This window comes from Camelus ferus, chromosome 1 (genome assembly GCF_009834535.1).
Source record: "Camelus ferus isolate YT-003-E chromosome 1, BCGSAC_Cfer_1.0, whole genome shotgun sequence".
In the NCBI taxonomy this organism is placed as follows: domain Eukaryota; kingdom Metazoa; phylum Chordata; class Mammalia; order Artiodactyla; family Camelidae; genus Camelus; species Camelus ferus.
The window spans coordinates 95660576-95675753 of NC_045696.1; the positions used below are offsets into that span (position 1 = coordinate 95660576).

Consider the following 15178-nt stretch of genomic DNA (forward strand, 5'->3'; position numbering starts at 1 on the left):
AGGCTGTAGAGCTGGGGGGTTCAAAATGGCCCCATTCATACAGTTGCCTGCCATTTTCAGGAGTCTTAGCTGGGACTCTCACCAGGGGTCTTGATTCTTCTCCACGTGGGTCTGTCATTAAGGCTTCTTGGACTTCCTCAAGCCTCATGGCTGAGTTTTAAGAAGACCCAAGAAGAAAGCAAAAAGCAGAAGCTGTCATTTCTCTTAAGTCCTGTGCTTAGAAATTCCAAGAAACCACTTCCACTGGTCAGTCACAAGATGAACCCAGATTCAAGGTACAGGGAAATAAACTCCATCTCTCAAGAAGAGAGTGCCACATTCGTCACATAAAAAAAGAACTGATGAAGGCCATCTTTGGATACTATATACCATATATGCTTATATTAAAAATGCAAATAATGAACCTAAAAAGGTGTGCAGTTGTTGATATAACTATGCTGAGAGAAACTACTCCAAAAGTCTTTAAAGACTAAAATATAGTAATAGCTTATACATCTTTAGCAGGCATATTTTAAGGACAAAAATAACCACAAAGTAAAATATATCTTAAAATTATTTTAGAAATCAAATTACGCATGGTGGTATTGATATTAGCCATCTGGGACTTGTATGTAAGCTAGAAAAATTATATGACATCAAATTTATCAGTCTTTATGTTAAGAATCAGGATTCTTGGCATGGGAAAAAGAAAGCAGTATAAACTCGTGGTGATAAAATAAACTCATTTTTTTTCTTATGATATATTTTAACTTAGAAAGTATTGTCCAGTAAAAATTCCTGAAAAAATGAGCAACCTATAAGAAACATACATTTAGCACTTAATTGAAATATTATGTTTCCCTAAAAAGAATGAGAGTGCCTTGAGAAAATGGCTGATTCTAGTGGTAAGAAATGTGCAAGATGGGTATACCAAACAGCAAGAAAATCATCAAAGACATAAAAAAAAAAAATCATACCAAAAGTATTCAGGAGCCCACTTGAGGAACTTATCAGTGGCCAAATAAGGGACAATTTGGTCATAAACAAAGATATAACTATAATTAATTTAAACATATCACATAGTTTAAATCTATGAGTTCCTAATAATAGTTAAAAAAAAAACCTTATGGCTCAATATTGGAGGATGCTAGGAAACCAGCTTATTATTTTTAAAACTTGTAAATAAAAGAACATGCATTTATCCTTTCTCTTCTACATGTATTTGGTTACTCCTGGGTAACTATATAGCAGATGTGTAATGTGCATCTTTATAGACATATTGCAGTTAATAAATAAAGAAGGAATATTATATTTAAGATACCACCATATTTCAGTTCTCCAAAGAATGAATGTATTCATTCATAATTAATGGCTTCTAATATCACAGAATGGAGAGAACTGGACATTACATATCTCCTGATGAAAGAACAAAACAGCATCTATGAAGTAGTCTTACAAACGCAACCAAGAAAAAAGTAGGCATCAAATTGATTAAGTCTCTGGATTCAAAATCCAATTTATAAGAAACTCAGTAATCAGAGGAACATTTAAATGGCAGTCACAGGGATGTAGTCAGCAAGATTCAGACCAGGGGAAAATCTATAGAGTGAGCAACCTAATATATTACACAAATAAGTTACAATGAAATAAAAAATATAGAGAAACCTAGAGATTTTTAGCGACATTAATCAGTTACAATGTGTAATCCCAATTTGAAAAAGTGAAAACCAATTTGGTTTACACACATACACTATATTGCATATACATACACATGCATACACATTATACATATATGTATTTATTATACATTATACACTTTATGATAAATATAACATTTTTTGACAGAATTGGAAATTTTAAAACAGGATATTTGATATTCAATGATAGTTTAAGAATATTGCTCAGTAATTTTTGATGTAATAATTGCATCTAAATGTCAAATATCAACACATATTCATTTCTCTTTCCCCAATATTTGTGCATTGTCTGGCAAGCACTGTCTCAGGCGTGGCTTGTATTTAAATGCATTCCATGAGTTTCTCAGTCTCCTTAGATCACATATTCTTCTAATGGCAGACAGAAGGAGCACAGAGGCCAGACTTAATCTCACAGTACTATATAGTCTTTGTTGCTGTCATGAGTACTAACATTCCAAGCTATTTTCATGGCCAAGTTCAATACCCATAGATGAGGACATAAACTGTCGACAGGGGAGAAACTGTAAAGTCACATGATAAAGATCATGAATGTGTAATTCTAAAATAAAGTAGAAATGAAGACATGGGAACAATAACTCATTCTACCTTATACTTATAATCATTTTAAAAATAAGTTCTCATCTTCTAGCGGTAAATATTAACATTTATGGGTTAAATGATATGACGCTTGGCATTTACTTCAACATGATAAAAGGCTAGGGTACTGATAAAACAAGCTCTTCCATGAATTGATAAATTTTGTAGCTATATGATGGGAACATTGAGAGTTCATGTTACTATTATTTATTGTAAGTTTACTTTTTGCTACAAAATGAAGATTTCAGAATAACTGAAAAACAAATGCTTGATGTCTTTCATCAATATTTATAAACCATAGAATTGTGAGCAAATATTTGCTAAACATTCTTAGATATGCAAATAGTTTTAAATACCATCTTTGAGAAGAAGGATTTCTTAAAAATGAAGTAATTCTGACTTGTGAAAGGCCAGATGACAGATAAAGTATGTTTGCTCTTTCTGAAGAACTTCTGAGTCATACATGCTAAAAATATAAATGACTAATGTTTCCCAATAAAACCATTTCAATTCTATGAACACGATGCATCTACAATCACCTATTTAATGATTACTCAGTGATCTGGAAAAATGAATGATCGTTTGTTTTTTCAGCATATCACAATTACTGAATGCAACAAACAATAAAATTCTAATCCCCTTTCCCTACCCATACTCTACGTAATCCAATTGCTGCCTAATTTACGAACTCCTTTTATTCTGTTTCCAAGATCATCCAATCATGTCACATTTTTGCTTAATGATATAATGCTACACAGGTTATTTATTCCATTTTATTTATCTAAATTTCAAGACATGTTATTTATAACTTATAATGTACATTAAGCTCACATTAAGTCCTTTAGGTATCATGTTATCAGCTTTGTCTTCATTACTCTACAAAAGCTCACACTATACCTTCCAAAAATGTGAAAAAAAAAGAGATGAAAAAATGTTTGCGGTTTTATAAATAATGCTTTTCCTAATTACCAGACATTTAGAACTGATATTTCTTCCCAACTCATTGAGTCTGAATCATAATTCCTTAAATAACAATAAAAGCAATGATAAAAATAATGCAATAGTCCAACAAATGAAAATATTTAGTCAGGAGTATTTTGTGCAGTAGAAATTATCTAAATAACACTGATTTAAAAATAAATTATACTTTTGACTCTTAACTTGATCCCATGTGTGACCTGCATATGAAAAACTTATAATTTATATTTATAGATAACTGAACACAGTTTTAGTGATATTTACAAACTATACCTGACTAAATGGGAGTGTACTGGAACTGAATTTGAAAGTAACAGTCAGGGCTCTCCAGAACTCCTTTTCAAATCTCCTGGCAGGGATTAGAAAGAAAAGATTTCAAACAGCTGCCTGTGATTTATTCTCTCCTGTTTCGGGAAGTGAAGAGGCACCTGGGAAAGGAAAAGGCTAGTGACAACCTGGTCTCATTTTGTACACATGGTAACCTGACATCCAGGCAAACAGACTAATGATATTCACTAGCGAGTGCTTATTTGTGGAATACTTTTAGCAGAATTTCCAAGGTTTAGGATTGACATTATAGTTAATAAAGCTAGAATCTGGCTTTATGAAGCCTGGCTTCCTGTGAAATGTCACATATGCTGTATCTAGGACATACAATGTCAATCTATGGCAATCTAAATGCCAACGTGCCCTGCAAACTTTCTTAGATCCCTCATCTATTCCTTTGGGTCAGAAGATGGCCCACTGGGAGAAGGAAGGACTGGGGGAGATGTTCTCAATGTTCCAGAGCTTTCCCTGACTTGCCTATCCCCTCTGGTTGCACATAACCTTGAAAATATTAGTAAACCTTGATACTGGGTATGGTCTTTATTCATTTTATTTGATCTATTTATTTGTGTCAGACTGATTTAACAGTATTTTAAACCACTTAAACACTGTCTAAATTAAATCATGGGACTTCCCAATAACTGTTTTGAACTATGTGATTCAGAAATACAGTAATGAACACTAAAGCGCTAACTAGTTAGTTATAAGACCAAAACAAGTATCTTCCTTTTCATAAGTAATTGTAAACAATAATTAGTAAAGAGATTAGAAACTACTTTTAAGAAATATAAATTTTACTGATTGTTACACCTAGACTGATAAATCAAAAAATTGTTTAAGTGTGTTATATACTGAATATTCTGTCTGTGACCTCTACAAAGGAAACCATAGTGACAAAATGAGATTGCTTGCTGTAATTGATAATGGGATAGATATTTCTATATTTTGGCATTAAAATTTGGAGGCTGCACACTGGGGATTTTTTGAAGAGGAACAGACATTCAAAGTGATTCCTTCACCTCAGAAAGGGGCATGACATTTTTCAGGAATCTGAAAAAAATATTTTGAGGTATTTGTAGGTAATGTTGATCTCAAGCCCCTTTTTATGTATCTTGAGAAATACTGCCATAAACAGATGAAGTGTGACACTCTATCTCACTGATTTAATTATTTGATGCCATAATTAACATGATACCAGTATTTCTGAAATATGTCTCTTTATTGACAGGATAGCCATAAAATCTTGAAATGAGATTTGAAGATAAAATCAACTTTCCCTGTGTAAGAAGCATAGACATCAATTCAAGCTCAGAGAGAAGACATACATCAATGGATGAGAACGAAATTTTCTAGGAGGAAAGGCGTGAAGAAGAAGAGGGAGCTGAGAAGATGAATATTTAAGAAAGAGGTGGCTGGAGTAAGAGTGACAGTGCTGGCCGAGGAGTGAAAGAACAAGAGCAGGACGAAGTATGTCACGGGAATGATTTAACTGTTCAGTAAATTTTATTTTTTGTCTTTGTTTAAGCCTCCCCAAGATAACCCTTTTGGGGAAAGTCCTAGTGGGAAAACTCTTGAATGGTTCTATGGACACTGCATTGGAGGCTGAACAGCATCGCATACGTGTATGGTTTCTCTACTACCAGAGAATGATCCCTCACTGGATTCGCCTGCAAATGTCTACCTTCCAGGCATATCCCTTTACCACTCAGCTCCCCCTTCTGTTGCCCTGACCGCCTGAATGGCAGCCCTCAGCAGGACTAGCGTCACCTCCAAATAATCCCCCAGCCTACTAAGACTGAATTATTCCATGCACTTTTAGCAATTTGGGCACATCTCTATTTTTGCCCTGCACTTATGTCTATCTGTTTACATGTCTGTTTTCCCTATAGGACCATGAGCTAATTAAAGGCAAGAAGTATTTGCTATCCCTAGCTTAACCAATCACAAAATTTCTGGTAAACACTGGAAATAGTTGTTAAATAAGTATATTTTTATACAAGTGGCAAGTTGCTCCATGATTCTTCCTGTTTACATAATATGATTTTTATCTTTATTTTAAACGTGTTTAGACTCCAAGGCACAGCTTGGTTTAAGACTTATCAGTCTCCTGCTATAGACAAAGTTTAATGAGAAAATGTCATCTAGGAACTCAGTGATTGCATGATTGATGTCATGAGCCTTACTTTGTTACATGTATTAAATATACATGTATATATACTTATCTCTCTATAGCAAATTTGTATCTGTATGTCAAGCCTTTCTCCAGGTCCACCAACTTGGGAGCACAAGTAGAATCAGAGAATAATGCTTTTTCTTGATTATGTTCCACCCACTCAGCATGTTTAAAATCCTGCCCAAGTAGGTATTTTTGAAAGGCCACTGCAATGTCTGTCATTTAGGCTCATAAATATACTCATGTTTCCTTCTCCTCTTCTGTTGCAGATTCTTATTCATGGCATCCTGCTTGGATTGCTGAATAGAAGGTCAGAAATACTCAAAAGTAGTCTGAAGCTCCAGAGATAGATGGATTTATTTCCAGATTTTGGGAGAAGATGTATAAGAAAGACTTTAAGATGGAGTGATAGATGAGATGGACCTTAAAAGATGCTTAGATTTTTTTATACGTAGGCATAATAAAACAAGGGTGAGCATCCCAGTGTACCTAATGAAGAAACTTTTGAATAGAATGAAATGAAATAGCTGTCTTTGGCTGGAGGGTATAATCTGTGACAACAGCAGCAAGAGAGAACTGATAAAGAATAGGTGGGTCCAGATTGCCAAATGCTGGACCAAGAGGTTTAGACTTGATTCTGAAGACACTAGGGAACCAATAAAAGACATATACAAAAGCCTAATAATATTTCCTTTGAAAACCAATCCAGAAAAGATTTCCATTATTTATTGTTTGTGATTTTTACAACCACCTAGTACAAACAGCAAACAGAATAGCGCTTGTAATTGCAGTGCAGGTCTCTTTAGTCCATTAAGGATTAAGTCTCCACATGACAGATTTGAGCAAAAAAAAAAAAAAAAAAAAATCAAGAAACGTGCTATAAAATTATTTAAGATTTTGGTTAAAAGACACATGTAAGCATTTATAGTTTAATAAGCTATTTTACTGTACTATTAGAAAGAGTCTACCCCTGCCTCAACTTGGGATAAGGGTGAGGCAAATCTAATTTCATCTTTACAAATTGAAACCAATGCATAAAATATAAGTTACAATTAAATTATATGTTGCTAAGTTGCAGAAATGACCAAATACTTCTTTTCTAAGACTGTTTTTGTGGACTTTTCTGGTGAAAAAATTCAGATTCTGTTTTCAGCTTATTATCAGGCAATTATAAAATTACATTGAAATTTTTAAAATATTGATAATAAAGGTAAAGCATGAAAAAAAAATCTTAAACCCTAATGTTAGGTAAGAAAATAAATCCTCTGTGGGTAATGTGTTCTTATAATATTTCAGTGGGAACATTTTGGGTTTTTAGAATGTCAGAAAACAATGTTACTAGAGTACCTCAAAACAGGAAGGACAATGAATTTTATGCCTTCGCTCTCATGTTCATTTTATCCTTCACATTACAGCCAGTGACTCAAGGAAAGGAGAGTAGACATGTGGACATGCACACACTTTTTGCATGTAATAAATGAATTATCATGTGATACTTTTTGACTTAAAAAAACTAATGCAGCACTCTTTTTGTTCCCCTAAACTTGTTCTGTGGCATGGGTAACCCTTCTGGGACAATCTATACTGACATGCACATAACTGTTCCTTATACTCTGCAAACTCATAAAGGGCATTTTGTTTAGAACATTTCCTTCAATGGTCTATGAAAATAAGGCTCATTCTAGATGTGAGTCACTCTCTCAAGATAAAGCTTTTCTTGTAAATCATCCCACTGCTTACCAAAAAAAAAAAAAAAAAAAAAGTGTGTATGGGTAGAAAAACTGTGATTTTCCCTCCAAAAGGGAAAAAAGAATAATTAACCCAATACATTTTGATATTACCACTTCATTCCTCTTAGTTGCGGATTTTATATTAATATATTTTAAATTTTACTATTTAATCAAGAGTAGCAAGACTAATGAACTTAATATGTTTCCATGCACTGACAATCAAATTGTGATCATAAAATGCCAGATGGCACACTCATCATAAAAACAGTGCATTCACTTTCGTTTAGTCTTGTTCTGGGTTCCTGGTAGGTGCTTTGTGTTCGATAACTTTGGAATTTTTGTAGCTATCCTTCATATCTCTCTCTCATACTTTTAAAAGATCTCTTACACATAAGTTCCCTGAGAGCCAAGCTCAAACATGTCTCTCTCTTCATTAAACATTTTATTTAGGTTCTATTTAATATGACTCTTTGCATGAAAAACCATACAACAAAAAGGGTCTTAAAATTACAACTTGACCTCAATTTATGATCAATATAAAGAAGTATCATATAAGCATCTTTGAACTTGTTATATTGCTTTCTGTTCATCGTTGTTACTGTTTACCCTAAATTTGCTCAAGAGCACAACTTCTAACAATATTTAATAGCATATGTCTAATCTTCTGTTATTTGGTTCTCACATAAAGCTATACGATTGTATGAATAAAAATAATGTATGGAATGTTGCCAACAATTTTTTTTTGACAATCATACCAATAATTAAATGCAGACAAATTTCTGCTTTATCTATTTTCTATTCCTTTTGCACTGATTGAGAAGGTCTTCTAACACTTAGAATTTTGGACTTACGTGCTCAAACATTAGACAGTGAGAGTACAACTCCTTTCAACTTTCAGGTCAAAAAACCAGTAAATACTTCCCATCCTCTTCTCTTCACACTCCCTGGGTACAACATGGCTTTAAAACAGGGTCATGTCTGTGACCTTCCCTAATTTACATCTATGAGTTAAATCACACTCTGACTGGCTTACAGATGCCTGTGTAAAATGATCTGCTACACAAGCACCTCACTTTTCCCTGAACAAAAACGTTAGTCCGTGAGCCCATCTTCTAAAGAAAGTAAGGAACCTGAAGTGGTGCCTCAGTTTGTTCATCAACATCTCCCTGAAGTGATCTCCCATGAGGAAATAGAAGACAGGGTTGATGACACTGTTCAGGAAGGCCAAAGGCCGAGTCATGATGTACAAGGAGTTGATGATGACCTGAGTGCACGGGGACTGCGTCCAGATCCCCTGGTATGAAGCGATCCTCAGGTTCCGCATGATGTGGTAGGGAGTAAAAAGCACGGAGAAGATCACAACTGCCATGATGACTAAGTTGAGAGGCTTTTCAAGGGGCAAAGCAGTAGCAAGCTGCCTGCTCCTCTGCTTTAGGAAAAGAGCAATCTTGAAATAAAAGAAGCACATCACAAACAGAGGAATGAGAAACCCTAAGAAGGTTAGACACATGCCATAAATGAGGCTGTACTTGGGGTCCCCGGAACTTGCATAATCAATACAGTTGGTGCCATTCTCAGCTGTATCAGGATTTAAAAGAGGAAGCATGGGCATGAGCTCTAAGGTTACCAAACCCCAAATGGCCAAAGAGAGTATAACTGCAGACTCTTTCCTTTGCAGGAGGTGTTCCCGGAAAGGATACTTCATGAGCAGGTATCGATCAATGCTGATAAAAGTGAGGAAAAGAATGCTGGTGTAGAGGTTGGCATGAAGCATGTATCGGTTGCTTATGCACAGCACGTACCCATATGTCCATTTTCCGAGGGCATAATATCTCATCAGCATGGGAAGGGTACACAAGAAAGCCAAGTCAGAGATTGAGAGGTTAAAGAGATAGATGTTACTGCTGGTCCAGTTCTTCAGACAGGAGAGGTAGCCAAAAACAACAGCAGTATTCCCAAAGACTCCCACTATGAACTCAATCCCATAAAAAATGGGAAGGTAGTACTTGTGCAGGGCAGTCTCTGCTGCCTCCCAGTTTTTGCAAGTTGCATTCCATGCCTAAAGAAGAGAGAGAAAGTATAAGAATGAATTACTACACTATGACCAAAGACAAAACTGTGCAGAACATCATCATCATCATCAAATTACACTTAACAGTTGAACTACAGAGAGTTGGTTACATTAGTAAGGAGTGTCAATATATACATGTTCATATACATGTATGTCACTAGTACATTATTTTAACACATATTTATTGAGTTCCTTCTAACAATGTGCTAGACACTGGGGATGACAGCCATGGGTAAAACAAAGTTCCTCTTCTCAAATAATCTATACTCTTTTGGGGAAAATCAGCAAATAAATAAGTGCATATTATGAAACAATAAAGGGTGTCAGACCTAAGGAAAAGCATGTGCAAACGCCCAGAGGTGGAAACATGCATAAAGGACTTGACAAACAGCAAGGAGGCCAAGAGAAATTGCAGTGAAGTGAAGAGTAGAGTTGAATTTATTTTTGTGCCTTCAGGATCAGCTGTGGTCCCTAGCATATCACAGTTGTTTAACAAATTTTGCTGAATTGAATTTAATTGAACCATAACCTAGAAGAGGAACCTGGGATTTTTATAACTCCAGGCTTGCAATTTGAATAGCTTTGGTTTTGTTTCCATATTGACAAAAGATTTTAATTATTTTATTAAGTTTAGAAAATATAACTCCAGTTTTAAAACACGATTTTAAAAACTTAAAATACGAAGCTGAAAATATTAGAAATGACAACACAATAGCCACTCTTTATTGAAAGCTTACAATGTACCTTGCACTGTGCTCACCACTTTCCAAGGATTATCTCATTTAATACTCACAGTGACACAAGGAGATGGGGGTTGCTATTACTTTCCCTTTACACACGAAGTCACTGAGCCTTGAAAGGTCATACATTTCGTAAAAGACCTCTATCATAGCACCTTCTGAATGGGGGCCATGAAAATAAGCAATCTGATTCATTTAGACCTTAAATGTCTTGCTCAGCTACCACTTTCTCTCTTATAATGAGGCCACATTGTGGCTGGATAGGATACTTAAAGAACTGACTCTCTTAAAAATGTCTTGGATTGCCATTTTAAAGCATTAAATCCTACTTATTTCTAGTAAGGAAAAAGCAAGGCTGAAAATAGAATTTTCTAAAAATTTCCTGTCAAATAGGCTTTGGAATGTTAGTTGCAATCAAATGATTCATATTTTGGTAAATAGAGCAAAATAAGAAAAAAAAAAGCATCTGAACTGCCTCTTCTGGAAAGCATGCAAAAACTGAGCAGAATTCACTGTAATATAGGCACCTTGAGAAATTTTATCTACTTTTGTTAAGTTCAAGTGTTTTACTTCAGTTGAAGATCGCTGCGATTTTGGAAGTGTTTTACTTATGAAAATAATTCATGAAATTGTAGATATAATAAATGCTGTATTTTGATAAGTTATTTTGAATCACTTACTTTAAAACATCCTAAATTCCTCAGAGCCTCTCCTCAAGTCTTTTCATTGCAACCTACCACTAAGTCCAACTCTAGAAGAAGCTGGATTGGAACTTCCTCAGGCAGCAGACACACTGGACGCTGCTGAAGAACCAAGCAGACTGGTTTCACTCTGTCTTTGAGATTATCTGATTGATTCTACTGCTCGCTCACAATGCCAGCAACTTACCACTTCTCAATGTCATACCTCTTCTTCAAACCTTGTCCACCTACTCGGCCCTACTCATCGTGAGCAGAATGTTTTGCCTGCGAATCCCGAGACAGAGCCCATTCATTGGGTGTCCACTCTCCAGTTCCTGCCTCTGTAATAGTCCTCTCTTTCCTTCCTGTGAAAACAGAGAACATCTGGGCTTACTCTGGATCTAACTCAGCCCCAATTTCTCAAGATTCCTACACATTATCCATCTTGTCTCTCTCCTGTCTCTTCAGCCTTCTCCATCTCAACTGCATCCTTTCCATTGGCATTTAAACACTCTCATCTTTTCAGTCTTAAAAATAAGGCATAAATGATATATAAACTTCTCTCCCTGGTTTCACATGTTTCTCTCCTTGGCATAGCTTGATCTGAAAAAGAACTATCCTCACTAATTGTTTTGACATCCTGACCCCCACTACCTCTTCAACCTACTCCAGTTTGGCTTCTGACCTACCACCCCACCAAAATAGCCTTGGTGTTGCTCAATCCAATGGTCACTTTTCAGTCATCTTCTTACTTCATTTCTCAGCTGTTTTTCATACCAAGGCTTCTGGAAGAACTCTCTTCTTTTGCCTTCTGCGACTTAACAATCTCCTAGTTTTCTTTCTTTCCCCCTGGTTGTTCTTTCTGGGCTTTTTTGTGACCTAAGCCTTCTTGGCTTAATTGTTAAATGTTGAGTCCCTCAAGGATCAGTATTGAACTCCTTCTTTATCTAGGCTTTGTCTGGATAATCTCATCCACTTGCTATCTTTAATAGCCATCCACATATCAATCTCTCAGATTCACATCCCAGCCCAGACCTGTCTTTTAAGTTCCAGTTGTTTACAGTTATGGCCGCTAATTGAGCTCCTGTAGGCACCTCTGCCTCCAGAAATCCTGTACGAGCTCTCCAGCTTCTTTCTCAGTCCGGCTGTAACTCCACCTAACTCAGTCAAATGGCCACACCCTTTACCCACGTGTTCACCTCAGAAATCTGAGCAACACCCTTGAAGTCATCTGTAGCTTACTTTCAATAACAAACTAACCATGTCTTGTTGACTATAAGGTCGGGATATTTCTCAAATCTATCACTAGTGCTCCAATTCCTTCATCACCATTCTAGTCCAGGCCACCATCATCTTTATTTCAGACTCTATTGTATCCTCCTATTATCTCCTCATCTTCTCTGGTCCCCTTTCAATCTTTTTGATGTGATACTAAACAATCTTAAAGAACTACATTCAAAATTCCAATCATATTCCTGTCCTCAACCAAAACATTTCAAAGATTTTTCACTGCCTAAAGAGTAAAGTCCAAAATTTTTTAGTGAGACTTCAAGGCCTGCATGGTCTGGCTCCTGTACTCCACTTCAGCCTTGCCTAATATTATCCCCCTCCTTCTCATCTTTCTTCCTGTTCTTGGAATGCACAGAGAACTTTCTTAGTGTTCAGTTTGTTGAATTTTCTCACTAATCTTTTCCCCCTATGATCACATATTCTGTCTTATATCCATACTTCTTTCAGACCTCAGTTTAAGTGTGGGTTTCCCAAGATAAGATCTCTGACCACCCCTCAGTCTAATTAGCACCCCCTACCATCATACACTTAGTTTCTTAGCTTTTCTCACAATTTCATCTTACTCATAGTTTATCTTCCTCACCTGGTATAGTGACTACTGGATAAGTAGATGATCTGTAAAAGCTTGCTCAGTGGAGGGGGGAATATAAACACTTGACAGTCTACAAAACTTCTTTATAAATATTTCCTTTAAGGTCAGATAAGTGGGAAGTCCACTAAATTAAGCACCTTGTTCTATGTCACTATAAAACCTGACACTACTTATAGTATGACTAATATTCGAAATTGGCAATTGCAGTAGTGATAGCTGTGATTTAGACATACATTTGTAAAAGGTACATTTTAATATATATCTTCTAGGATCAATTTAAAAAATTAAAGTTAACTAAAAACTTGAGGAATTTATAATAAACCTCAGAAAATCTAGGACATGTATGTACCAAAATATTAATAGTTTTAGCCCTAGTGATGAGATTCCAGATAATTTTTATTGTCCTTTCTCCTTTTGGTTTGCCTGGACTTTCTATATATTTCCTCCAAATCAGCATGCATAATATTAAAAATTCCTATAAATACAGCAAAATGTTAATGGTCTTTTAAAAAATAATAATTGGCTTTATTTTTTAGATTAATGGTAATTTTCAATATCATTTTTTATTCTATTCCCAACTACTTCACATTCCACAACTTCTGGAAGTTCTCTCTTCCTTGCCTTCTATGACATGGCAATCTCCTTGCTGTCCTCCTTCATTTCTTTCTGGACTCTTTTATAGTCTAATTCTTCTTCACCCAAGCTGTAAATATTGGAGTTCCTCAAGGCTCAATCCTAGGCAACTTTTACTATCTTGGGAATACTCAAAATGCTGATGCACACACTCAAACGAATATTAAGACAATAGAAAGTTTCTTTACGACAAGAAACTTGTTTCGTTTTTGAATTTCCTCTTTTTCTAGTTGTAATTCTTATCTTTCTGCCTAGTCAGTTCTGAAATGTACTGAATTTTGTCAGTAGCTTATGTGTAACAGAAAGGTCTGACTGCCACGGAAGGAAAATATATCCATGAAGACCTGTATAACTAGAAGCCAGATTACCAATAGCTACCACTCAGGCAAGTTAAGGGCCATACTGATGCCATGGAGAATTCCTCTGCCTTTGAGTCATCCACTGGGTTTGGAGATAAGGAAAGTGGTAGGGACGAAGATTACTGGAAGTGGAATAAGGAAAGTGAAAGACTAACCATGGTCCTACTTCTCAGAGTGGTTGCTTCATTCTTTTTTCAAAGAATAACTTTTAAAAATACATGTATTATGTAACACTCACTCAGAAAAGGCAGATAGGCAAAAAAAAAGAAATCAAAACCGTCACCAATCACTCCTGATATTTAATATTATTTATAAAGCATAAAGTTAGGCTGTCTAATATTTACAGGCCAGCTTAACCTCATCAGGACCCACAGTTCTGAGATTCCAAGTTGGATGATGTTTGTAGCTAAGAGTGTTATTAGTGTGGCCATCACAATTCTACAAATTGATGAAGTAAACTAATCCTTTAAGCAAAATTTCCAATTTTTCATGAGGGAAGTTCCTCTTCCCTCATGAAAAATAAATATTCTCTCTTCTGCTTTCTAGTGGTTATATTTTTAATTTTTAGGAAATAGAAACTGTGACAAATAGATCAGCTGGTTTGGATGAATTATTTTTAATGAGTTTTCTTCCTTAGATACTGGCAATTAAAGTGAAATCTTTAATTATATTCTAAAAGCATACCTAAACCTGTTAGAGATATTAAGCTACAAATAATATTCAATTTACTCACAAAAGCAGATCAGTAGTTCTAATTTTTAATTTGAGAATGTTTCACTGTAATTGTATTCATTCTTTTAAAAATGCATTTTTGAAACTTAAACTTAAAATATATCTGAGAGTTTATTAGCTTTTAAACTGTTTTTTTCTTATAATCATCACAATTAAACAAAGAACATTTATGAAATTTTAATTCTTAACTACTCCTTTAAGGCAAATTTACATAGTAATATGAGTATTTTTAAACAACTTACTTTTTCATTAATAAACAATTGGAATAAAAATATTTACACTGAAAAGATATAATCATTTAATATTAATGACTTCATTTTTTATGTATTTTTTACATATTCCAGAAATTACACCAGAAATCAAAGCACTAAAAAGTGATAATATGGTATCAAATTTGTATTTATGAGTTTCTTTAAAAATACCTCACCAATTATTAAAAGTTCTGGCAAGTATAATAGGAAGAGTTTCTGCAATTTTCCAGTTTTCCTTGGTGAACTATATTCTTGAATAATGTAATTTTTACAAACATAAATCCTAAATTTCATTTTTAGAATGCCTTAAAATTTCCTCTAACACATTATTTTCTTAACATGCAAATAC

General features: G+C 35.0%; 1 protein-coding gene across 3 annotated transcripts in view; it reads right to left on the bottom strand.

Moving 5' to 3' along the window:
• Window positions 1-1115: 1115 nt before the first annotated feature.
• The window catches only part of SUCNR1 (succinate receptor 1), a 66756-nt gene continuing 52693 nt past the window's right edge, over window positions 1116-15178 (bottom strand). For 2 of the 3 annotated variants that reach the window (XM_032486238.1, XM_032486240.1), the window contains exon 3: window positions 1116-9540. In XM_032486238.1, the coding sequence (XP_032342129.1) occupies window positions 8551-9540 (990 nt within the window). In that variant the 3' untranslated portion in view covers window positions 1116-8550. Of the gene's footprint in view, window positions 9541-11180; window positions 11338-15178 lie in introns of all 3 variants that reach the window. The other variant, XR_004322383.1, reaches the window with a different exon arrangement.